The sequence below is a fragment of the Sinocyclocheilus rhinocerous genome, unplaced genomic scaffold, assembly GCF_001515625.1.
Source record: "Sinocyclocheilus rhinocerous isolate Xijiao unplaced genomic scaffold, SAMN03320098_v1.1 scaffold241, whole genome shotgun sequence".
Taxonomy (NCBI): domain Eukaryota; kingdom Metazoa; phylum Chordata; class Actinopteri; order Cypriniformes; family Cyprinidae; genus Sinocyclocheilus; species Sinocyclocheilus rhinocerous.
Window position 1 is genome coordinate 3,033,263 of NW_015659312.1, and position 26,651 is coordinate 3,059,913.

The 26,651-nt window shown below is 38.7% G+C and overlaps 1 protein-coding gene across 3 annotated transcripts in view; it reads left to right on the plus strand.

Moving 5' to 3' along the window:
• LOC107723435 (polypeptide N-acetylgalactosaminyltransferase 1) overlaps positions 1-26,651 on the plus strand; it is a 119,240-nt gene that overhangs the window by 90,294 nt on the left and 2,295 nt on the right. For all 3 annotated transcript variants that reach the window (XM_016532045.1, XM_016532046.1, XM_016532047.1), the window contains 8 exons: positions 6,398-6,564; positions 11,743-11,950; positions 13,609-13,779; positions 19,098-19,215; positions 19,356-19,536; positions 21,824-21,963; positions 23,814-23,912; positions 24,023-24,157. In XM_016532045.1, the coding sequence (XP_016387531.1) occupies positions 6,398-6,564; positions 11,743-11,950; positions 13,609-13,779; positions 19,098-19,215; positions 19,356-19,536; positions 21,824-21,963; positions 23,814-23,912; positions 24,023-24,157 (1,219 nt within the window). The remainder of the gene's footprint in view (positions 1-6,397; positions 6,565-11,742; positions 11,951-13,608; positions 13,780-19,097; positions 19,216-19,355; positions 19,537-21,823; positions 21,964-23,813; positions 23,913-24,022; positions 24,158-26,651) is intronic.

Below are 26,651 nucleotides of genomic sequence, written 5' to 3' on the forward strand. Positions count from 1 at the left end.
CCTGCATAAACTGTCCCAATATTGTGTCATCTAGATGAGTCTCAGTGTGAGACATGGTCCTTTAAAACTTGGCAAAACATGAAATTGAAATCTGGTTGATTTATGTCAATAAATGAGTTTCACATTTGTGTTTTCACATTTTGTCAGTGAAACTGTGGCATTCAGAACTCAAACCTGGAATTAAAACTTAAAAATTAAAACCACAGATTAAAAACAGTTCAACAAACAAGCAATTTTTATAAAACGTAGCAGGTTTATTATAGTTAACTAAAACTAAGCTTAAACTAATAAGTACGTTTTTTTTTTTTTTTACTAAAACTAATAAGTAAAATGAAACTGAACTAAAAAAGAATAAAAACTATATAGACATATTTAGACATACAAAAATAATAATAATGACAAAGACACAATTAAAACTTCAACTAAAATGAAAAATATATAAATAAAAATAAAAAGTGAATTCACAATATTAAAGGGGTCATATGATGCTTTTTTAAAGATCATTATTTTGTGTATTTGGTGTAACAGAATATGTTGACATGCTTTAATGTTCAAAAAACACATTATTTTTCAAATACTGTACATTATTGTAGTTCCTCTATGCCCCGCCTCTCTCAAACACGTAGTTTTCTACAAAGCCCCTCCTTCCGACAAGCACAGTCTGCTCTGATTGGCCAGCTGACCCAGTGCATTGTGATTGGCCGAACACCACAAGCACGCGTTGGAAATGTAACGCCCCTTACCATAATCGCGAGCTTCAGCTTTCAACATAAATGTAAAGACAGTACATAATGTCCTTAGTTTTACCATCAGTTCAAGCCCGAAAGAGGAACAGAGTCGCGTGACAGACAGTGATGATGCTCGTATGTATTTGCAGTACACAAGCCGCGATTAAGAAAGCTGACTCCACTGTGATGTGACCCTGTATCTCTCTCACGCACACACACAACGCGATACTCTGCGCTGCGCAAAACTCCGCATTTGAACAGTCAATAGCAAATACTTAAACTAATAACAAAACAGCAGCTGATCGGTTCCTGAAACCACGGCTTCTTTCTTTGCTGAACATTTGGGCGGCATTACGCAAATATTTCCACATCGTGATGTGGAGATGTGGGGGCGTGTTTGAATGAGGCGTTTTAGCCCGGTCTGGATCAGCCTTCTCTTTTAGATAGAATAAATCCTTTTGTGGGAGACTTTGAGCTTTGTAACTCTGCAGATCTTATACATATACATACATAGCACAAATAGCTACACTAAAGAAAAGGAAAAATTGAAATCGCATCATATGACCCCATTAATAATTAAACTAAACTAAAAATTAAAATAATTATATTAATAATGAAACTAAATATCAAACAAGATTGACTGGTCTGGTTCCAGTTGCGCGAGACAACAGTTGCACCATTGCGGTTTTAACAGTTTCATTAAGCAGTATGTCAAAACAACAGAGCAGTACGCATCACAAGTGCTCAGTGTTGTTGGTGGTAATGATCTTTGGCTGCTGTCTCCTCTTATATTTTTAACTAGCTTCAGACGCACTTCTTTTACCCCATTTCTGCTGCATGTGCATTGTTTCTCTCACCACTGAAGATGTAAAGCACCCTGTTACTAATTAAAAAAGAGCTTCAGTCAGATGACAGAGTTATTTTAACAACAGTAGCGTGGAAACGGTGGTGAGAGATTGCTACTGTTGTTAGAACACTGTAGAAAATGAGAATGCTGCAAGGGGGTTCAATAACAATAGACTACTAGTCTAATTAAACAGCTGATCTTAATAATCATATCTAATTCATCAGCTCAACTGATGAAATATTTTACAATTTTTTAATGGGAATATTTTCAGACACCACTGTTTTGACCCCAATATCTTTGATGACTGTTTTGACAAGTACTTTTACACTTACTTTTACGAAGTACTACTGTTGTCCACAAGGAAATTAATAACTGTTCCAAAAAACTAGTGTCCTCTGTATGAAGACCTCCACTGGGAAGGAAATGCAGAGGCTTGACCTTTTGGATCATTAATTGAACATCCCTGCTGTAGAATATGATCCCCTTAACCAGATTTGTTGTTGTATTGACCTTCATAACATGATTAACTGTTCAAAAGTGTGCTTGATTACCTGATTGGCTGTTCGGCGTACTGTTTTACTATGTGATTAACATAATCACTGTGAGATTCGTCAGCTAAATTATGCATTGCTTAATTTCTAATTTTGCCTTTTTTTTATTCTTGTTTCTTTTGTCTCTGTTTGCGAGTTTTTGGTTTGCCTCCCCAGTGTGGCAAGCAAAATGTTTTTGGCTTGTATTTCTGTAATTAGCAAGTTGCGCAGAACCATTAAAAGCATATGGTCAAGACTGTAAACTCACAGTCAGCATAGATTTACACAACCACGCCAACACACACTGTTTTTATAGTTGTGTGTCACATAAAGGGAACAGCTCACAGCTGGGAACAATACTGACCTTTTCTCCTTCACTGCATTCCTGCTGTCTGGGAGGGAACTTTTTGTGTGTGTGTGTGTTTGATGCTGAGAGCTGTACTGTGGTACAGTAACACAATATTTGCTTTACAGTTTGACGGTCTTTCTTTTTATATGCCTTTTTTACTTTCCCTCAGATTCAGGTAGCTTTTATTGGCATGGTAAAAAAGTTTCTGAGAAGTCAAGAGAGACATGCCTTCTAAAAACATTGGATGAGAAAATAATTGACTGCGCAGAGTGAACAATAAATAAATACAATGAAACATGAGCTTGATTAATGTATAAATAATTGTCACTTTATATACTAGAGTTTTGGAGACAATGCAAAATGCAGACAAAATCATGTGCGAAGAAGGGACAGTGTTATTATTAATATCAGTTATCAATAATTCTTGTCTAGTACCATTCAAAAGTCTGGGGTTGGTACATTTTTATATATATATATATATATATATATATAATTGTATTTATTTATTTAAAAAATAAAGACTTTTGCTCACCAAGGCTGTATTTATTTGATCAAAAATACAGTAAACTGTAGTATTGTCAAATATTACTACAATTTAAATAGCTGTTTTCTATTTTAATATATTTTCAAATGTAATTTATTCCTGTGTAATTTGTATAATTCCTGTGTAATTTATTCCTGTGTCACATGATCCTTTAGAAATCATGCTACTGTAATATGCTGATTTGATGCTCAAGTATCATTTATTATTATTATCAATGTTGAAACTTTTTCAGAATTCTTTCGTGAATAAAAATTTGTAAAGAACAACATTTATTTGAATACATTTATATAAATATAAATGTATAACAATGTGAAAGTCTTTGCTGTCACTTTTAATCAATTTAATATCAGTTTCTTCAAAAATGCTGACAGAAACATGAGAGGTCTGTGGGTAAAAACGTGGCTTCACAACCGATTGAAAGTTTATTTCAGCTGCCTTACACAAGTACACAAAGTTTTGACCAAATAAAAACGTAAAAATTAGTCCAGTGTGGACATTAGTCCACAATTGCCCTTTGTAGTCTGTTTTGGATTATGTAGCCAGCCGTGACAGCAGCTGATTGTTTTTGTATTTTCATTTGCTGTTTTGATTCTGTTCTTTGATATGATGAAGGCGCTGGCCAGAGAGATTTGGATTTAGCATGTGTTTGTTTGAGATTACGATGACTTTGAGAACTGATGACTAACCGATCCTGTGTGTCCTCTGACTGTTATCTCTGCTTTAGAGGGAGAGGAAAAGTAAAAGAGAAAGACTGTCGTCAAATATTCCTCCAAAACACACACACACACACACAGCCAAAAATGTGTGTAAAATCGCAGTGAGCTGCATCATTGGACTAACTCAGTCTAGTAGGATGTCCTGTAAATGACTGAATAACTACAGCTCACATTTTTCTTCCACTGCATCTCTCAGATTTGGCCTGAGGAGTCTGATAAAAAAAAAAAATCCTGTATAATAATGTGTGTATGTTTGTGTGTGTGTGATGGAAGAGTTCTACAGACCTACGGCTGTTTTTGTATCTCTCTGATTGCTCCAAATGTATCCAATTATTCCTAGGGTCTGAGAAATGTGATTTTGTGCTTGTCTAATGTCTCTAAGGGTTTGTGCGAGCATGTGTGTGTTTCATCTTTGATTCCTTCCATCTTTTGATCAGCCATTCGTTTCCACATTGTCGCAGCTATTTTAGGCTGATTTAGCCTTTGCTCTTAGACACATGCACACACACACACACACACATATAAAGCCATGGCCAGACATATGCTACCTCACCCACTCAGCTCACTCACACTTTGATGGTGTCTGTGCTGATTGGTCTTTTGATCATTCGTTTCCACATTGTCGCAGCTATTTTAGGCTGATTTAGCCTTTGCTCTTAGACACATGCACACACACACACACACACACACATATAAAGCCATGGCCAGACATATGCTACCTCACCCACTCAGCTCACTCACACTTTGATGGTGTCTGTGCTGATTGGAGGGAAGGGATGCATGATCTCTGCTTTACAAAATTGATTTTTATAGAGAGACAGAAAATCTAGGAGAACGGACACCAAGGAATGAGAGCGAAATCTGTGCTTCCTTTTAATCAAGCAGGTAGCAGGGCTGACCAATGAGATGCCTCGGCTGCAAATTAAACCGTTGTCTGGGGTCCTGAGAGTTGACATCAGGTTAATGAATTTAAAAAGAGCAGTCTGTGTGTTTCCAGATGACAAGTTTAAGAAAGATGGGGCCGGGAGGTTCTGTGTTACCGCAGTGAAGGGACATGATGGGCTACAAACCTTATTTAATTAAGTGTGTGTGTGATAGCAAATAGGTCGAAAGGTGTCTTGCCGCTTTTGTCTCTCTTTTAATGTTTTAGTGTTATTGTTTTTTGTGTAAGTTATTATTATTAATTTCGAGCATTGTAGTTATATTTTGCTTCTGAATGTGGTTTGGTGCTTGATGTTTTGTCTTTTTGGGTGATCGCAGGCCAAAATCCCCCAGCTGTACTTAGGCAAAGAGGAAATTAGGCAGGAAGTGGAAGCGTGTGTCCCATTTTAGCTCTCCAGATACAACAAACACTGGCTTTCCTGTTCCTACCACAGCACAGACTGGCACAGTGACCTGCGCTTACATAATCAACAATTCAGTCCGTATTCTGGAATCCAAGAAAGACTGAAATCTCTCTTTCTCCCTCTTCTATTAAATTCATTGTGTGTTTTATTGGAATGAAAAACGATCTTATTGTCAGAGCATTTCCAACAACAAATAAAATACAATGGAATAACTACTGAGAAAGTATCTAACAATGAAATTAACAAAACATAGTTAAATGAAGTGACCTTAATTTAACAGAACTTAAAGGAATAGTTCGGTTGTGCCCCTAAAGGGACATAGTGATGGAAAAAAAAAATTAGATGGAGGAAAAATCGTATTTCAAATGTTTTTTGTTCCCCTGAGAAAATTTTTGAAAGCAAATGCAAAGTTTTTTGGGGGAAGGTTTTTCGTGCAACGCAAAAGTTTTGTGAGGGAATGCAAAGGTTATGTAAGTAAATGCAAAGTTTTTTGGGAAACGCAAAACTTTTGTGAGCATACGCAAAAGTAGTTTATGCTTTCATGCTAATATGCAATAAGCATTCTTCCCATCTCTTAATATTTTCCATCATCGTGTCCCTTTAGGGGCTCCATATAGTTCACCCAAAAACCATCTGAAATTTGAAGTCCTGAATCATTTACTGAATATGTTTTCCTTTTTATTTGTGCAAATTAAACATGCTCATATTCAAATTTGGTGTGTCAGGATAGTTTATAAGACAGAAGAACCAATCACATTGTCATCATTGACATCACATGGCCCATTTATTTTCATTGTATGAAAGCATCAACATTCTTCTATGCTTCTGTTGTGTTAAGACATATTTTTAGATGAACTGTTCCTTTAAGAAGAATGAGCTAAAGATAAAGACTAGATAGAAGTGCTAATAACGGCAATATTAAATCTCTTTCTTGTTTCTGTTGGTGAATACTAATGCTTAACTCATTCACACTGAATATTACACCATACCGTAAGGTGTGACCAAACCTGCCAAAGTAACAAACATTCATTCAGACTCTCTGTCATCATTTATTCCAGTGTCATCTGTTTTTAGAGCTCCTCACACAAGATGAGACGCATTCACAGTCTCTCCAGCAGCTCTCCACTCACCGTGTCTTCATAACAGCCTGTGTGTTTCTGATAAGTGCTAATCTCCTCTCGTCTCAGACAGAGCTCTCTGCAGCTCTTCAGACCCTGTGCGGTCTGTTCATTTGTGTGCTCCGGAGGGAAGAGAGTTTAGAAGAATGTACTGTAGCTCTTTATCTTGATTGTCTGCAAGTTTTGTCCATTCTCATTGCCTAGTTTTGTGTTTTGCAGGTGTAAAACAAAGGTGTATCTGGACGATCTCCCACGCACCAGTGTGGTGATTGTGTTCCATAATGAAGCGTGGACCACTTTGCTCCGAACGGTCCACAGCGTCATCGACAGGTCACCGAGACACCTGCTAGAGGAAATCGTGCTGGTGGATGACGCCAGTGAGAGAGGTGAGTGTGTGCACTAGGTTTGGGGACCAAATGTTTCCACAAGGATAATAGAACCTGAAATCACCTACACTGTGGAGAGCCAAGGGTCATAAGTTTAACAGCTTTGGAAATATGTCTTAATGAAAATATAAAAATGTTTTTGTGAGGTCATTGATAAGTTCCCACCATGTAAGGAAGAATGTGCGTGTGTGTGTGTGTGTGTTTGCTGAAGCATTTTCTTGTTTGTTAAAGTGACAGTTCACCCAAACATTCTGTCATCATTTATTCACCCTCATGTTGTTAAAAACCTGTATGACTGACTGTCTTCTTTGGAACAGAAAATTTGAAATTTTGAAGAACGTTCATGCTGCTCTTTTCTATACAATGATAGTGGATGGGGCTCCAAATGATAAAAAATTAACCATAATAGTAGTCTATAGGATATATGTGACCCTGGACTACAAAACCAGTCTTAAGTCGCTGGGGTATATTTGTAGCAATAGCCAAAAATACATTGTATGGGTCAAAATTATTGATTTTTCTTTTATGCCAAAAATAATTAGGATATTAAGTAAAGATCATGTTCCATGAAGATATTTTGTACATTTCCTACTGTAAATATATTAAAACTTAATTTTTGATTAGTAATATGCATTGCTAAGAACTTCATTTGGACAAATTTAAAGGCGATTTTCTCAATATTTAGATTTTTTTTTGCACGTTGCAAGTTATGACAATTTGATTATGAATCTTGGATGAATTGTTCACAGTTAGATCAATAACATACCTGTCATTCCGACAGATGTGTGTGGTGTTAAATGCTGAGAGGAGAGAATGATAGCACAGAAATCTCTCGCATACACAAATAAATGCTCTCACACAGATCTCGAAGTTAAGATGAGGACATTGTACTGCAGCGCTCCGGAGATAATGACATGGTTTTGTTTCCACTCTTTGAAAATGCCTGTCTCATGTCAGCTCTGCTTTCACTGTGTGTGTATCTGTGTGTTTGTGTGCGGTGAAAGGGAACAGAACACATCTGGAGGAAAAAGATGGCCGGTGACCTTGTTGCTTATTAACGTCAATAATGAAATGTGATTTAGGCACTGGAAAGCGAGCGTGTTTGTTAAGACAGATTTATACAGAGAGAGAGTGTGTGTATGTTAAGCCTGACGTCTCTGACTAGCTCTATTGTGTGTCTACTGCTGTGTGGGTTTGCGGCTCTAGTCTCTTTATCGTTATCTGCTGCACTAACCTGTAATTTGGCTAGATTATGGGATTAGTTGATTAGTAGGTGTAATGAATACATACCTGAAATTATATTGTCTTTAGCCCACACATACACTCACATATACACTAATGTTAAAAGTGGGGGTCCTGTGAAAACCACCAGTATTTTTAGCATAGGGATCCACTTTATATTGGTACCATATCGATTATCAGCCAATATAAGTTTTTTTTTAATGTATTGATATCAGTTAATATTGGATACATTTAGGCTGATATCAGATATTTAATTGTACATGCTCCTCTCTGTTTTTACATTTAGGTTACCTTTGATATCATCGCTCACTTAAAAAATAAAAAAAAAAATTGAATAACTAATAAAATCTTTTACAAATCTCTAAATGATGAATATCAATGTATGTTATAATATAGCATTTAAAACTGTTTATTTAGATTTTTCTGTTTTATTTCTAATTCTTTTTAGACATTTTTTTACTTTTTATAAAATGCAAAATAGAATTTAATATCTGCCATTTATCAGTTATTGGCCATAACATGAAAATAATTATCGCCTTGTTGGTATTGGCCAGAATTTTATTGCCAGTGCATCTCTATCTTTGAATATGCAAATCATTATTAGACCTATTAGAACCACTCGAGAGCTATTAACTAACTGTGATAAAGAAAAAGTCCAAAGGCTTTGAGCTTCTACATATTTCTAGCTCTCTTACATACTGTGCATCTCATCTGGTGTGGTTTAAATTTGATTAGCTTCTAAATGATATATACATTAGTCTATTGAGCCTAACACCTTACTCTAAAACTCATTAAAATGTCAAAATGACTAATTTCAAACGATAAATCAAATTATCATATGCATTTCTCCTGCTCTGCAGTGAATCCTGGGAAATCTGATTTAGCTGGTGTCGTACTTATTAGAGTAATTATTCAATCCAGGTGTAGACAGACCTGCACTTGATTCTACTGACATTTTTTTCCCCCCATAGCCCTGAATCATTTTCTCCATCACTGCACAGCCACCGTCTCTCCCCCATGTTGATGTGAGTGTTGAGGCAGTGACACGACCAAAAACACTGAACATTTATGATAGTATAGTGAAACAAAGACAGTGAGTGATAATGCTGATGTCCAGCATTTTGTCATATATTTTGTGGAAGAATGCTATGAAGCAACAGTGAAGCTTTGTGATGGATCAGGTTAACATGTAGTTTCCTGTTGATTTTTAAACTCTAACAAAGAACTTGGAGATAAGATAAGATAAAAAAGAAACTGACAATAAATGTGACCCTGGACCACAAAACCAGTCTTAAGTCGCTGGGGTATATTTGTAGCAATAGCCAAAAATACATTGAATGGGTCAAAATTATCGATTTTTCTTTTATGCCAAAAATCATCAGGATATTAAGTAAAGATCATGTTCCATGAAGATATTTTGTAAATTTCCTACCGTAAATATATCAAAACTTCAGTTTTGATTAGTAATATGCATTGCTAAGGACTTTTAAAGGAATTTTAAAGGTGATTTTCTCAATATTTAGATTTTTTTGCACCCTCAGATTCCAGATTTTCAAATAGTTGTATCTCGGCCAAATATTGCCCTATCCTAACAAACCATGCATCAGTGGAAAGCTTATTTATTCAGCTTTCGGATGTATAAATAGTGAATGTAACTGCTAAGATCTATGTTTTCCTCATTAGCGATTTTATAGATGTGTGTCTGCCTTGTACTATTTCTTGTACTATTTTTGTATGCAAGTTAGTTCATATTGCATCTGTGTGTTGTTGTCTACAGGAAATTTAGTACACTACTTTAGGACAGTGATTAAATAATAACACATTTCTGGATGAACTATCCCTTTAAGATCAGAAGTAGGGTATCGAAACCATTATTACCTCAGTATAAAAGCTATACAAGTCGATTAAAGTGTTCGCCCTGACAGAAAAAGCACAGTTGGAGTAACTGTAGCCACATCAGAATTTAGTCTGTAGGTGAGAGACTGCAGAGACATTGACAGAGTGTTCATGCAAGAGTACTTTGAAGCTTCATTGAAGCCCGTACACACACACAAACACAAACACACACTCCTGTCTAACCATTGCAACATTTTGACAGATGCAAAAAAGACACATCGATGTCTTCTTCTCTCACTCCGTCACACCCACACATACACACACACATGCACCAGTTCATTCAGTAATAGATTGACTGCGCAGGACACGTCCTGCATAAGAATAGCTCCCAGCCCCCCTCCTCCCTCATCTGTGCTAATCCGCCTCTCCTGTGGAGATATAAAGACCCAAATTCTTCCTCTCATCTTTCTGCCACTCAATTTTGTTCTCTAAAGATGTCCTCTCTCATTCTCCTTCTCTCTCTTTCCGCCCACTCTCTTCCTCCCCTTTATTTCCACTTAAGCGACTAGAGGAGTAAGGCAGGATATTGATTTATGTATGCATAGATTTACTCACGTGTATGCAGAGAGTGATGAGTGTTCATTTGAGTGGAGCATCCATTTGACTTGTTTTAAACAACATGTAATGGAGTTTGCAATGCATTTAATTTACATAATGTGACATATTTGTGCCTTAAAGTGGGAAATATTGCAGAACTGAACTTAATTGTTCAGGTTGTCGGGTTGTCCGGTTGTCTGTATGTGTGAAGAAGTTATAGAGACAAATCACCAGATAATGACATGAAAACAGAAAATAAGTGTTTTCTTTCCTGGCTGAATGTGAAACTCTTTTGTCTTTCTGATTCTGGAGTGTTTTAGGGGGGGTCGCTGGCATGAGAAACCCCTGCTGCTCCTGCTGTCTTTGTAGTTCTGAGCATTCTGTTCTGTTCCACATATCACACCTCAAATAAAGCATGAGAGAGCAGATAAACCCGCTGTGAGACTGTAATGCACAGACATGTCCTCCCGTCAGATCTCTTAACAGCTTGTAATTGGATCTGTGGGTGTGTTTGCCATACGTATATAGATTTTTTTTGGACAGATTTGGACCAGCGTACAGATTTTATTTGTTGCTTTCATTAAAGGAATCTCTAACACTAACATGAAAATTCCATCATCTACTTATCCTCATGTTGTTAACAATATTGAGCTGGACAAAAAGAGGCCTTTGAGTCAAAAAGGTTAAGAACCAGTGACTTACAAAATATATGTACCATCTTAACCATAAATGGTACTCAATGTTGATGTTTCACAGACTTCTTCTGTATTGTTTCACAGTTTCAGTCTGACCTTTTCAGTCCAATGCTGTCTGACCAAAACAGACAGCGTTGGAATCCCACAGCAGTAACTTTAGATCTGCATTTAAAGATGGCTGCTGCAGCTGAGGATGTTGTTCAGCATGAGCTGAGAGCTATGTTAAAGCGTTGTCTTTGGCAGCATGAACCAAACCGCCCACAGCAGATGCTGATGTAGAGCAATACTTGATTTATGATTGAAGTGGGGGGAAATTATTAAAGAAAGGTTTCCTGTATATTGGCAAGACAAAGAACATGCCTCGTCACAGTTTTTGAGCAATAATTGTTATATTTCAAGAGCTTCACTTTGTTTAGCCACAGTGTGAAAAAAGTTGTAGGCAGCTACATAAAAAATACACTTTTTAAGGGCAATATAAACCATCAGCTGACAGGAGGCATTGGCAGACTATTGAACAAATTATCAAGCAGTTGAAGAGAGGTAATCAACAAAACAGTTATAAATGTTCACCTAATTAATATTCTAACCTAATTAATAATCATGAGCCAGGCTGCTAAGGTTTATAATGTGCAGATCGTGCCTTAGTTCATGGCTAAGACATGTATTCAATGTCTGTGGTTTGCATCTAGAGTGTTTTCCCTTTGCTAAACATCCACTGATGGATATTGAATGAAATTATGATTTTGATCTATATAATCTATATATAATTCATGTTTATGTGAAGTTAAGTGTATAATTGTGCATGTAGACTTCCTGAAGAGGCAGTTGGAGCAATATGTGCGGAAGTTGGAGGTTCCTGTCAGGGTGATACGGATGGAGCAGCGTTCGGGCCTGATTCGCGCTCGGTTGAAGGGGGCGTCCATATCCACAGGTCAGGTGATTACCTTCCTGGATGCCCACTGTGAATGCACCACTGGCTGGCTAGAGCCTCTGCTCGCTCGCATCAAACTTGACAAGTAAGTACTACTACTTTCAATATGCAACACTTTAAGATATTTACTTGAAAATGTCAACATTGTAACCCTGGAATCCTAAGCTAACTTTTCTCCCCTAGAATGTGCTGCTGGATACACTGGATGTGGGTTGTAATAGTATGCGGGATCTGTTTTTGTGCATTAAAAATTGTGAAAATTTGATTTTAGTTATAATTTAGTTCTACTAATTAATCTCTAATTTAAATCTACTAGTCTACTACTATAGACTGATTACTGGTCTATAATAATTATTAGTACCTTTATTTAAAAACAATTACATAATGTACACAATATACAGTACTGTAGTTGCATATAAAGATAACAAAAAATATGATACAAAATGGATGAATCGAATGAGTGAAAATTGTGAAAATAGTTCTACTAATTAATCTCTAATTTAAATCTACTAGTCTACTACTATAGACTGATTACTGGTCTATAATAATTATTAGTACCTTTATTTAAAAACAATTACATAATGTACACAATATACAGTACTGTAGTTGCATATAAAGATAACAAAAAATATGATACAAAATGGATGAATCGAATGATAAATAAATAAATAAAAAACTGCTCACAAACAGTGCATTCGCATTTTAAGTATGAGGATAAATCTCCAAACTCATTAACAACAAATAACATCATATCTCTGTGTGTGTGTGTTTTGGTCTGCACCAATGGAACACTAACCAGATGTGATGTTCTTCAGTCTGGCGTCTCCTCAAAACCCAATGTGCATGTTTGAAGATACAATAAACACTGACTCACATGTCACTCACTTTATAAATGTGAAGAGTGTGAGTTATTTATTTGTGATGTTGCGAGATTTTTTTTTTTTTCTGACTTCGTGTTAGTGGTTGGGAAATAGCATTCTACTAGTGGATTGATAGCTCACACATATATTCGGTCACAAACACGAAAAATGTTACACCCAGCACATGCCTTTCATTTCATTTCTGCAATTTGTGGTGGAACATAAAAACAAACCAGTCATTTTCGCACACACTTTCTTTTCTGCCCTTTTGGCATGTTGATTTGCAAAGAGCGGAGCAATCAATAGCTTTTAGAGTTTTGTTTTTTTTCCAGTGCTTTATTAAATTTTTGTAGTTTGGTTTCACCACAGGCTGCATTTATGTCTGAAATGGAGAACTTGTAAGGTATAGAAAGATGAACTCACTTTCATCTGATTTCGATTCTTTGAAGATATATGCGGAGAGTATTTCTCCCCTCTTCTAAACATGCACATGCCCACATACACATGCTGATTCTCTGTGTTGTCTTGCCTCGGGCGGCCTGTTGGGGCATCATTAGCAGATGAAGCTTCAGTCTGCTGAATTTAGGAAAGGAAAGTGTGCCTGCAGTGCCTGAGTGTGTGTGTGCGCGATCAATTCTCATCGCCTGGGTTAGCATCACAGTGGGCTGCTTGGTGCTGATTGATAACACAAGTTTAGCGAGACGTCCCCTCTGATGTGTCTGCATCTGTTTGAGTAAAGAGAGGTGTGTCTGAGCATGTGCCAGCTGAATTCAAAATAAAAAAGGGACGTTCTGTGGCGGACAAAACGTATTCATTCAGGTGGATGAGGTCAAAGCAGTGAAAGTGCACTGCTAATATAATTTGTGTGTATGTGTTTTCACAGGAAAACTGTAGTGTGTCCCATCATTGATGTGATCAGCGATGACACGTTTGAGTACATGGCAGGCTCTGATATGACATATGGTGGGTTCAACTGGAAGCTGAACTTCCGCTGGTATCCGGTACCACAGAGAGAGATGGATCGCAGGAAAGGAGACAGAACGCTGCCTGTCAGGTAACAAACTGAAATGCTTATCATGCAGTCAGACAAGAGAATCAGGATTAAATAGCTATGATAAACCTTACCGTGTCCAATCTAAAGTCAAATGTCCATGGAATTAACTACCATACTAGTCTTAAAGGGATAGTTCTCCTAAAAATTTAAATTCTGTTTGATTTTTTTATAATTTTTTTTATTCAGCAAAGATGACCTGAACTCAGAAGCAGTTCAGAATTGTAATATAAGTAACACAACTTCTCCGTTCCCTTCATCAGGGAACGAGGGTTACCATATGTAACTGAGATGTTTCCTTTCAGTTGGTCACTTTGACATTATGTCAAAGTTCCGACAGTAGGGGTCCCTATACTAAAAATGACAGTTGAGAAGTCCTAGTTGTAACGTTGGGGAAGCGTTTATTTCCTCAAGTGGGGAAAGAACACTACGGAGACCACATCCTACCCGAAGGGGAGGTAACGTGGAGATGCATCCTATGGACTCAATAAAAGGGAGTACTACATAGGAAAGATTTCTCTGGTGGACTCCGCATAAGGGGAGAACTACTAAGCACAGAAACAAGTGACAGACCGACTGTCTGTCTAGAGGAAACACAGAATCCTATTCGGAACAGAGCATTGGACCAAAACACATATGGGGCTGCCAAAGGGAGCCACAACATATGGAGCATATCTGCGCTTGACCGAATCGACTCCAAAACAGCTGGACCGGCTGGGTGTGAAGCCTCCACTCGCAGCGTGACCTGCCGTGAGAGGGAGATCGCTGCACGATTGAGGTCACATAGAATGCGAGTGATACGCAGAGACCTAGGTTTCTGCTGGCTCCACAGTAGGAGTTGGCGGGCGAGGTGTTTAGCCTCAGCGCCATTCCCATCTCAGTACTAGGGTATGAGAAGTGGTCTCATATGCATCAGTCCCAACGGCGTAAGCGCGGCTGAGGATGCCATATGCCCCAGGAGCATCTGAAAGTATTTGAAAGGGACCACTATCTTGTACTTGAGCATTCTCAAGCAGTTCAGCACAGAATGAGCACGATCCTCTGAGATGCGTGCTGTCATAGTGACCTAGTCCAATCCACACCAAAAAAAGAGATACTCTGCACAGGGGAGAGTTGCTCTTCTCTCAGTTGACCCGAAGCCCCAATCGGGGTAGGTGGTCGAAGATCATGTCCCTGTATGTGCAAACCAACTCTCACGAGTGAGCTAGAATAAGCCAGACGTCGAGAATGAGAATGCGAATGCCCACTTCCATAAGAGGGGCAAGGGCAGCCTCCGCGACTTTCGTGAAGACGCGAGGAGACAGGGACAGCCCGAAGTGAAGAACTTTGTACTAATAAGCCTGTCCTTCAAAGACCGAAGTCTGAGTCTTGGAACGATTGAGACATAAAAGCACGCGTCCTTCAGGTCTATTTCCGCAAACCGATCTTGGCACCTGGCTCAGCACTCTTAGGTTTAAGGTTGGTTTGAGACCCCCACCCTTCTTGGGTACATCTAAGGTTCACTACAAGGCCTTTCATGGGTTCCTAGTATCCTGAGGACGGGCTGGCAGTGCCACCTTCCTGCGAGTGACTGGCTGCTGTTCAGGCTTGACTGCCGGCCCAGGCTGTTGCAGGGCCTCAGCAGTCCTCGCAGGGGGCCGTCCCTGGTGATGAACAGACGGAAGCTGCTGCTTCGGGGGTGCAGTGGTAGACCCTGACGAGGCAGGCCTCCGTTTCTTAACCGTGGAGAATTGCTGCGCAAATTCTTCAACGGTGTCACCAAGAGACCAACCTGAGAAATGGGGGCGTCGAGAAAGTGCACTTTCTCAGCATCCTGCATCTCTGCCAGGTTGAGCCATAGGTGGTGCTCCTGGACCACAAATGTAGACATCGCCCTCCCCAGATCATGTGCCGTGACCTTCATAGCCCGGAGGGCAAAGTCAGTCGCCGAACGCAGTTCCTGCATGCTCTGGGTTGGGACCAGCCTTGTGCAGACCCTGGCCTGAACACCTGCAGGGCCGCCATGGTATGCAGAGCGGACGCAGCTTGTCCAGAAGCAGTATAAGCCCTCCGATGGTGCGATAGACTATTCATCCTCATCATGAGAAGGGCCAGGATGAGTGATCGAACCCACTCTGAGGGGGGCTCTTAAACTCTACTGGAGAACATGTGCGGTTGGAGGAACGCGAGGTCCGTGGGAATGCATCCAGCGGAACTGCTCATGATTTCATCAGCTCCTTTGCACCTCCGGGAAGAAAGAAACTGGGGCGGAGCACAGCTCAGTGTTGCGCTCTGTCTCCAAGAACCAATCATTCAAGCGAGAGCGCTCAGGACAGGGTAGAAGATTCCACTCAAGCCTGATGCTCTCTGCTGCCCGGGTAAGCACTGCTGCCATTTCAGCGTCATGCTCAAACCAATGCACAGCACCCGGAAGTGCCAGTTTAGTCGAGTCATCGGCTTCCGATCGGTCATACCCACCCTCCGATGCTGTGATAGACAACTCATCTTCATCGCAAGCCCCGAATGAGAGATCCCCCGCTGTGGCGGGCTCTCAAACTCTCTCAGAAACTCTACTGGAGAACACTTGTAGTTGGAGGAACGAGAGGTCCACGGGAATTCATCTGGCTGAACCGCTCCCGCAACATCTCCTTGGTCTCCTTCAGTGCACATCATCGTGCCATAGATCCAACGACGAGTGCTGCTCCCAGAGAGATGCTGCATCAGGTCAGAAGAACAGAACGAGTGAGCAAATGCCACGCTGGCCTATTTATACCCGGCTGTCCAGGGCGTGGCCAGCTACGCAAATTTTGCTCACCAAATTCATTGGCCTTTTCTCAATGATGTCAGAGGTGTCTGGGCTCCCAAGTGCGACCCCTAGTGTCGGAACTTCGACACAACATCAAAGTGACCTGCTGAAAGGGATCATTTGTTTGAGCTTTGTGATCACAGGAATAAATTACATTTTAAATAAAGAAATATCTATATATTTTAAACTCTAATAATATTTCACAATATTACTGTTCTTGCTGTATTTTTGATCAAATTAATGCAAGCTTGGTGAGCATCAGATACTTCTTTAATCTCCTTTTTACATATAATGTCTTTCCCTGGCCTGAACACCTGCAGGACAGCCATGGTATACAGAGCAGACACAGCTTGTCCAGAAGCAGTACAAGCTCTCACCACAAGGGATGAGGTAACTTATATGCTCTGGACAAGAGTCCCGGACGGCCACTCCAGGTGGCGGCGTTTTGCACGCAAAATGCACCACAATCACACTCTCCACCCAGGGGACCCCTGTGTATTCCCTCGCTGGACCGCTGTCAAGGGTGGTCAGAGCGGAGGAACCAGTGTATCGTTTTATGGCAGAAAGGTGCCTTCCATGATTTCATCAGCTCCTTTGCACCTCCGGGAAGAAAGAAACTGGGGCGGAGCACAGCTCAGTGTTGCGCTCTGTCTCCAAGAACCAATCATTCAAGCGAGAGCGCTCAGGACAGGGTAGAAGATTCCACTCAAGCCTGATGCTCTCTGCTGCCCGGGTAAGCACTGCTGCCATTTCAGCGTCATGCTCAAACCAATGCACAGCACCCGGAAGTGCCAGTTTAGTCGAGTCATCGGCTTCCGATCGGTCATACCCACCCTCCGATGCTGTGATAGACAACTCATCTTCATCGCAAGCCCCGAATGAGAGATCCCCCGCTGTGGCGGGCTCTCAAACTCTCTCAGAAACTCTACTGGAGAACACTTGTAGTTGGAGGAACGAGAGGTCCACGGGAATTCATCTGGCTGAACCGCTCCCGCAACATCTCCTTGGTCTCCTTCAGTGCACATCATCGTGCCATAGATCCAACGACGAGTGCTGCTCCCAGAGAGATGCTGCATCAGGTCAGAAGAACAGAACGAGTGAGCAAATGCCACGCTGGCCTATTTATACCCGGCTGTCCAGGGCGTGGCCAGCTACGCAAATTTTGCTCACCAAATTCATTGGCCTTTTCTCAATGATGTCAGAGGTGTCTGGGCTCCCAAGTGCGACCCCTAGTGTCGGAACTTCGACACAACATCAAAGTGACCTGCTGAAAGGGATCATTTGTTTGAGCTTTGTGATCACAGGAATAAATTACATTTTAAATAAAGAAATATCTATATATTTTAAACTCTAATAATATTTCACAATATTACTGTTCTTGCTGTATTTTTGATCAAATTAATGCAAGCTTGGTGAGCATCAGATACTTCTTTAATCTCCTTTTTACATATAATGTCTTTTTCAGGATGTGACAGCAGTGTGCTACTACTGTTATAAATGTATTGTTGTACTGTAATTAGTATTACTCTTGTAATGTATCTTTATTATCACATATGATCAGTTTCCACATACGATTATTGAACAAAGTAGTGCTATAGGCACTGTGTGTACATTTCGAACACAACTTCTCTTCAGATACTTAAGTTCTCTGCCTTTTAGAGACCTTTTAATGTAAGAGATAGGACTGTAAACAGTAAGTGAGAAGAAGTAGAAATGTCACAAGACAGATTTGAACTCAAATTGCCTGCATGAGCACCACCACACAATGAATCAGAGTATGTGTGTTAACCACTAAGCAATGACTCCAATTTGTAAAGGCCTTTTAAATGTAAATGTATTTTTTTTCCCTTTCTAAACGGTATTTTACATGCAACTTAAAGCTACACAATATGAAAGTGTTTCTCCAGCCCTGCAGCTAAACACTGCAGTTAACACAAAGAAGAGGGGAGTTTTAATCCACACCAGCACTTTGCCGAGAGGAGAGTGTGTTTACCTGCCCACCTCATAACTACGGGAACAAAGTAGCTCTTAGCCTTCTAGTGCTTGGTTTCTTCACAGATCCTGTGTTTTTCAGAGCAGCACATTGTTTTTATCAGAACGCTCTGCCACTCCACTCTTTATTTTTGTATTTTTTCCCCTCACTACCCCTCGTTTACTTCATCTCCTTTTTACTTCAGAGCCTGGTACTCTGCATAACAACAACAGGTTCTTACTTGAGAAAAACATGACTGTGAATGAGACGTGCTGCAGGGGATGGATGGAAGGAAAACAGGAAAGAACAGAGTGCCTGCTGAGGGAAATGTACGAACACGAGTGAAAGATATTTAAAGAAGGATATGTTGTTGCCAAAATTGGCGCATGTAAACATGTCATTTCTATTTAAGATCTCATTCCCCTGAGTGACACGCAACTTGCTTGTTTGTAACAGAGTGAACAGGAGCGGAAGAGCTGCTTTTATAAGATATGATCGTTCCCCTGAAGGGCCTGTTTTACAGTTAAACTCTGTGTGTTTTTTTGTTTTTGCATCATGTATCAGGACCCCCACTATGGCAGGTGGTCTCTTCTCCATAGACAGAGATTACTTCCAGGAGATTGGCACATATGATGCAGGCATGGACATCTGGGGGGGAGAGAACCTAGAGATCTCCTTCAGGGTCAGTCTCAACACTGGTATTATAATATTCAACAACAACTGCATTCCTTTCCACAATTCCACTTGAGCATATATAGTGCATATAAAGTTACTGACGATTGGTTCATGCTCTGAGAACTAATATTTATCCTTGTTTATCAGATTTGGCAATGCGGGGGGACGCTTGAGATTGTCACATGTTCTCACGTCGGTCACGTGTTCCGTAAGGCGACGCCGTACACGTTCCCCGGTGGAACTGGGCAGATCATCAACAAAAACAACCGACGGCTGGCAGAGGTCTGGATGGATGAGTTCAAGAACTTCTTCTACATCATTTCACCTGGTCAGTCACATTTACATACTACACATCTGCACCATAAACAGATACACAGTGAAACTTCATACACAGTGAAGTTTGCAAATACAGAAACACAAACAGTACACACAATTTCCGTTTACATAGAGGAGTACATAACTCAAGTAGTGACATGGTTACTGTAAATACAATATATACACAAACAATATAGACATACAACATATACATATATAAATATATCATTTACAGTATTTATTATATGATAAACAGTATACATTATATATAATTATAATTATAATTATAATTATAATTATAATTATAATTATAATTATAATTATAATTATAATTATAATTATAATTATAATTATAATTATAATTATAATTATAATTATAATTATAATTATAATTATAATTATAATTATAATTATAATTATAATTATAATTATAATTATAATTATAATTATAATTATAATTATAATTATAATTATAATTATAATTATAATTATAATTATAATTATAATTATAATTATAATTATAATTATAATTATAATTATAATTATAATTATAATTATAATTATAATTATAATTATAATTATAATTATAATTATAATTATAATTATAATTATAATTATAATTATAATTATAATTATAATTATAATTATAATTATAATTATAATTATAATTATAATTATAATTATAATTATAATTATAATTATAATTATAATTATAATTATAATTATAATTATAATTATAATTATAATTATAATTATAATTATAATGTAATATAATACATAATATATCATTGACAATATATAATATGCAATCGATAATACAATATATAATGTACAGTGTAATCATACTTCATGCATAACACATACTTGTTTTAGGTTATGAATTGCATTTTGACTCATTTTGCCCAAACAACACATGCAATGAATGTTTGTGAAATCACGCATAGCTCAAGAATATAGTAGGACACAATAATGACAGTTTTTGAAATTACGTTTCATTTCCTTATCTTCTCCCAGTCATGTCTCTTTGCCTTTCTCTGTCTTGGTGTCTTTCTGTCTCTGTGTCTGGCTCTTTAATGTGGTGTGTGTGCGTATTATCAGCGCTTGTGGGAACTCGAGCCGTATTGACTCAGAAGGAGATGTTGGATAATAGATATTAATGTCACTGTCAGTAGTGTTCAGTGCAGCTCAGAGCTATCTGTGTGACTGTGTGCGTATTGTGTTATTCTTTCCCTCCTCTACACAAATGCCTTTGTGTACTCTCTCCTTATTGTTAGGGCTGGAAAGCAAGCGTTTGAACAAAACCCTGACCTTCAGTATCAAACTTCATCCTGTAACTTGTCCTTTAGCATTTGTGCTACAAACATGAATGATACCTCAAGTCATGACGCTTGTGGAGGAGAAGTGTTTTATTACATTTCTAAGCGATCAGACTTACAATGTTTTGTCTGGGGAACAATAAAACAGTTACACTGAAGTGCAGCTCTAAACCATATCCAGCACAGTACACAGTTGTTTTCTCTTTTGAAGAAAATAATCTTTACAAAATAGTGAACATTTCAATCTCACAATTTTACTATGTATTTTAGTGGATGAAAAATAACACCGATGAAGTTCAACATGAAACCAAATCTTCAAAGATTCGATAAATATGATGCACGTCTTTCACCCTGTTTTATTGTGATTTATATACTGTAATAGTATTTATACATCTGATTTATAATATTTAGAATTATGTTTTTGCTTTGATATACTTTCAGTTTTCATTTTAATGTTAAAGGTTTAGTAATTCTGAAATGTACTTTAGTCATTTTTAGTTTTAGTTTTTTTAATATTTCTATTTAGCTTTATTTTAGTAATGCTAGTATTTCAAATTAAACTTATTTAATAGTTAGCTGCCATGGCAACATTTCAAATTTTCATTTAAGTTCTTTGCTCCAAGTTCTCATGTAATATTTACAACTTAGTTTATTTCAGCTTTATTTCATTTAACAAAAGTGATTTTAATAGTTTGTTTTAGTTAATAACAATACTTTTTCCACTTTGTCTTTATTATCATTGACAAAATAAAAAAAAAACTTCATTAAAATACATAATTGGCAGTAATTTTGTTGACAAGATTAATAGTGCCACTTATCAACCACTCCAAACACCGTACAACCCACTTAGCGAAGCCTTAGCAACCTGGAGCACTGCATAGCACAGAACACCTTAGCATCTTAACCACTCACAGCACCCTAGAAAAACAAAATGTTAAAGTTTATTAACCATTTTGCATCCTCGTGTGTGTTTGTTTGTTTCAGGTGTGACGAAAGTGGATTATGGAGAGATCTCATCCAGAACATCCCTGAGACAGAGACTGCAGTGTAAGCCGTTCTCCTGGTACCTAGAAAATGTCTACCCAGACTCCCAGATACCACGTTACTACTACTCGCTGGGAGAGGTCTGTATCTCTCTCTATCTCTCTCACACACACACATGCTGATAGCAAAAAAGGGAAATCACTGCATAGTGTGATAAACACATTTGTGTGTGTGTGTGTGTGTGTTAAAGAAGCGCAGGTGTGAATTAGCGAGGGACACTCTTTTTCTCGGGGTTGACTGTGTCACAGGAATTTATTTTTATTTATTTTTTTTCGTTCCAGTCACTGTGTTCAGGAAATGAGGGACATTTATTCTCTCCTAGTCTGCTCTCCCTGTCATCGTCTTGTTTCCTGTTCCGTCTCTCACCCTTTCGTTCCATCTGTCCATCGCTGCCTCTCTTTTTCAGACATTCTAATGAATAAAACATGCGTGTCATCTCTGATGTCTGAAACTCGTTCAGAACGGAGTCTGTCTGTTCTCCTGACTGGTTAAGGATCTATCTTCCTTGTGCTGTCTATGGTTCATTCACTTTAGCTCATCTTTGTCTCTCCTTGCCACTGATGGTGACATTGTAAGGTATAAGGTAGGACACAGACAGAATAATTCATGGAGGATATGACGTCACAACAATATTCCATGTGTAAACACTAAAAAGTTTGGGTTTTATGTAATCAAAAATACAGTACAGTAAAAACACGAATGTTCTAAAATATTATTACAATTTTAAAAATTTATTCTATTTTAATGTATTTTAAAATTACTCCAGTCTTCAGTGTCACATGATCCTTCAGAAATCATTCTAATATGCTGATTTGGTGCTCAAGAAACATTTATCAATGTTGAAAACAGGTGGGCTGTGTAATATTTTTGTGGAAACCGTGATGATTTTTTCAGGGTTCTTTGATCAATGGAATGTTCAAAAGAACAGGATTAATTTGAAATAGATTTTTTTGTAACAGTGTAAAAGACTACTGTCTCTTTTGATCAATGTAATGCATCCTTGCTAAATAAAAGTATTCATTTCTTTTAACAAAAAATCTTACTGACTTTTGAACAGTAGTGCATGAAAAGGTTGAAGAGCTAGGACAATAAGATAAAGCAGTAAGCAGTGAGTAGGCTGGGTAAAATCCCAAGATTGATCTTTCACTCCATGCCTATTTTTGTATCCGACGGGAAATGTATTAGAGCGGTGCTTCCTGTCATTGAATTTACTGAACTAACTCACTCAACTTCATAGTTTGGGCCCTCTTGTTTATTTTTTTATTTAATATTTTTGCAGAAGAGTTAACTGTGTGAATAAACATTAGCAGAGAGAGAATTATCAGCCAAATTGACATTATAAGTGAAAATAACCTACTGAATCATAATCCAATCAGATTGAATCAAAATCTGAATCTGAACCAATTGAGAGCTGTTGAATCTGAATTGCAGTCATTTTGAATCTAAATAATTGGAAAGTCTTTGGAAATACCCAACCCTATGAGGGGCCGTGCATTACAATTATTACAATGGAAAAAACTATTGGACTGTTTGCTTTGTAAAACATAACAGCCAAGTATTAAATCAGCATTTGCATGAAACACTGGCTAAATATAATAGCAGTGAAGCTGTTAAATGTGTTTGTCATGGTTTAAGCCCTGCTGATCTGACGTTTGTGAAACTCAGTGTTTTGGATGAAAGCAGTGAGCTGTCTTTCCCTTCATCTGCTGTCTTTTATCAAGTACGCATTTACGTGTTTGTGTATGTATGTGTTTGTGTGTTTGATTGGCACAGTTGTCTCTCAGTTCGTCGATACTCCCCCCCCAAGTGTGCGATAAGCTTTGGGTAATTAACCATGTTTGACACTCAGACAGAGACGTGACTGTGTTTATTCATGCAGGAGAGCTGTTTGAGTGTGTCTAATCTATTTGTGTGATCTGTCCGATTGCAGATCCGTAACGTGGAGACTAACCAGTGTCTGGATAACATGGCCAGGAAAGAAAATGAAAAAGTGGGCATTTTCAACTGCCACGGCATGGGCGGCAACCAGGTCAGCTCCTCGCATCTTTCTCACTTTTAAAACACAAACTTGGTTGGAGTAATGTGTTGATGCTTGACATGCACGACACTGATGTATTGTGACCTTTTGTGCCTGTTCAGGTTTTCTCGTACACAGCCAATAAAGAGATCCGGACTGATGACCTCTGTTTGGATGTGTCCAAACTCAACGGTCCAGTTATGATGCTCAAGTGCCATCACTTGAAAGGCAACCAGCTCTGGGAATATGACCCTGTGGTGAGTGTATAAATGTGAAACAGATCACGAAATCTCATTTACAGTAATGTTCTTACTATTCTATGGGGCAAGGCATTACACCAGGATAAATGTTGAAATACACATTTTGAAAGTATAGCCACAATACGTAATCACCTTAAACATGAGACTAGAATTGCTTACTAACATTGTCTGTGTAAAGTTACATCCAAAGTTACATGCTCCTGGAGGACTTTCTGCCAAGTAATCCTGAAGACCTTAATTAGCTGGTTCAGTTGCGTTTGATTAGGATTGGAGGTCATTTCTGCAGGATAGTGGTCCTCCAGGAGCAGGGTTGGCTACCCCTGGTAAAAAGCCTTGCTTGATGAGCATAAAGATACCTAAAAGGGTTGTTAAAAGGACTGATTTTGACAACTTTACTGTTGAGGTACACATTTTTGTATTGATTGTACAGAAGAGTTAATGTGTTTTAATGAAAATACAAGTTTACGCTTTTATTCTGTTCTTTAGTACCTTCCTCCTAGACTTCCACTGCAAGTCAAATATTGTAAATGTTTGTTTTTACAAACTGACAAGTGAAAATTGTTGCTTGTGGTAATTAAGAACATGCCCCAGATGTTGTTGATAGTGCTTAATTTGTTTTGAATGTTGTTTTATCCCGGACAAGCCCCCGATTCAATTCTGTCCAATCCTGCTCCTGGAGGGTCACCTTTCTGCAGAGTTTAGCTCCAACCTGCCTAGATGTTTCCAGTAATCCTGAAGACCTTGATTGGCTGTTTAAGACTAAGTTGTCTATAATTAGAGTAGACCAGGAGTGTTCAATCCTGCCCCTGGAGGGTCACTTTCCTGTAGAGTTTAGCCCCAACACACCTGCCTGGAAGTTTCCAGTGATCCTGAAGACCTTGATTACCTGGTTCAAGTGTGTTTAATTCGGGACAGAGCTAAACTCTTGGAAGGTGGCCCTTCAGGAGCGGGATTGGACACCACTGGAGTAAGAGCTAAACCCAGCACGAAGGTGGTCCTCAAGAAGATCTCAAGAAGATGTCAAGTGGTATCAGGGTGAAGCATTACAATTATGAAAGAAAATTATGACTTAATGACTTCTTGGTGATGACAAAGGTGGTGCAGCATGTAAAACAATGTGCCAAACCATAATTTTGCTCATGAATTGTTCCTTGACTATTCTCTTATGCATGTATGCAGAGGCCCTTTTGACTCTTGATTTTCACCTCTAGGGTCTTGTTGGCCTCATATATGTCATATAACATCAAAGACAGCCAGCTAACCCTTTAAAGCTGTCTGTCTGCAGGGTGCCCACTCATCCCTTTCTTGTAATGTATGTACATAAACAAACACCCTGTGGCTTCCCTTATAAACACTTTTGAAGGGATGCTAGTTTAAGTTACATTAAATCACTTCTCTGTCAATCTTGAAAATACATCATTTTAGTTTACAACTTAAACGCGTACCTTCAGGCCTAGGGAGAGTGAATTAGCCAAGGGGTGGAAAGAGGAAGATTGCTTTTTGCAATTCTCTGCTGTTGGCTTAAAGAGATGCCTGTTACTCCAAAGCCTCCTCCTCCCCCTCACCCCCTTCTCGCCCCAGATTTAAAGCCCCCACCATGTTGGCCTTGTGCCCGGAGAGACGGAAGGCTGCACAGAATAGAGAACTCGAGCAGAGCCTTTCCACTCTCAGATAAAGGTTCTGTTTTTCTCATGGGGAGAGAGAGAGACAGACAGAGTGGAAGGAAGGGAGATTCAGAGTGAGCGTGATCAGGAAATCTCTTGCCAGCGAGAGCACCTCTCCTGCATGTATTACCATACATTACCTTTGCAAGCTCACCGACGTGTGCGTGTGGCCTCACACCTTACGCTGTGTGTCTTCTAGGTTCTACCGCTATCCTTATTGTATCTGTGCGGCTTAATGCTTCCCGCTAGACTGAAACTCTAGAGTACTCAGCACATCCAAGGCCCATTACACACACTCACACACATGTAAAGCAATCCCTGTGCATCGACAATTTGTCTTTGCCCTGGAGCAGCGCACAGGTTGTCCAGTTGTGCATGTATAAGCGTGGAGTGGCATACTGCTTACTATCAGTAATATTATATTACACTATGAATACTGAGCACAGGAATACCTGGATGACCTACTATATTTGCCTGAATGTGCAGCAGTATAAATCTAGCTCACAGCATGGGATCCCACAATGCAGTATGCTCAACTTGAACTTGCTTTTCTGTTGTGACAAATTAAGCATAATATCAGGCATGATCTTTAACTCCCTCTTTACGTATTTGATTGTACTGCCAAACCATTGAGACATTTAAAGAAAATTGGTCTAAAAATGTAAAAGCTTTTTCAGGGCTCAGTGGTTAGTTTTGTGTTTGACATTTTTACCTGCTCTAACATTTTCACTGGACCCAAAAACTAAAATATTTTTAACATTTGTATTTCTTTTTATCTGGCAGATTTTTTTTTTTTTTTTTTTACTTATTTCATAAAATGTTAGATT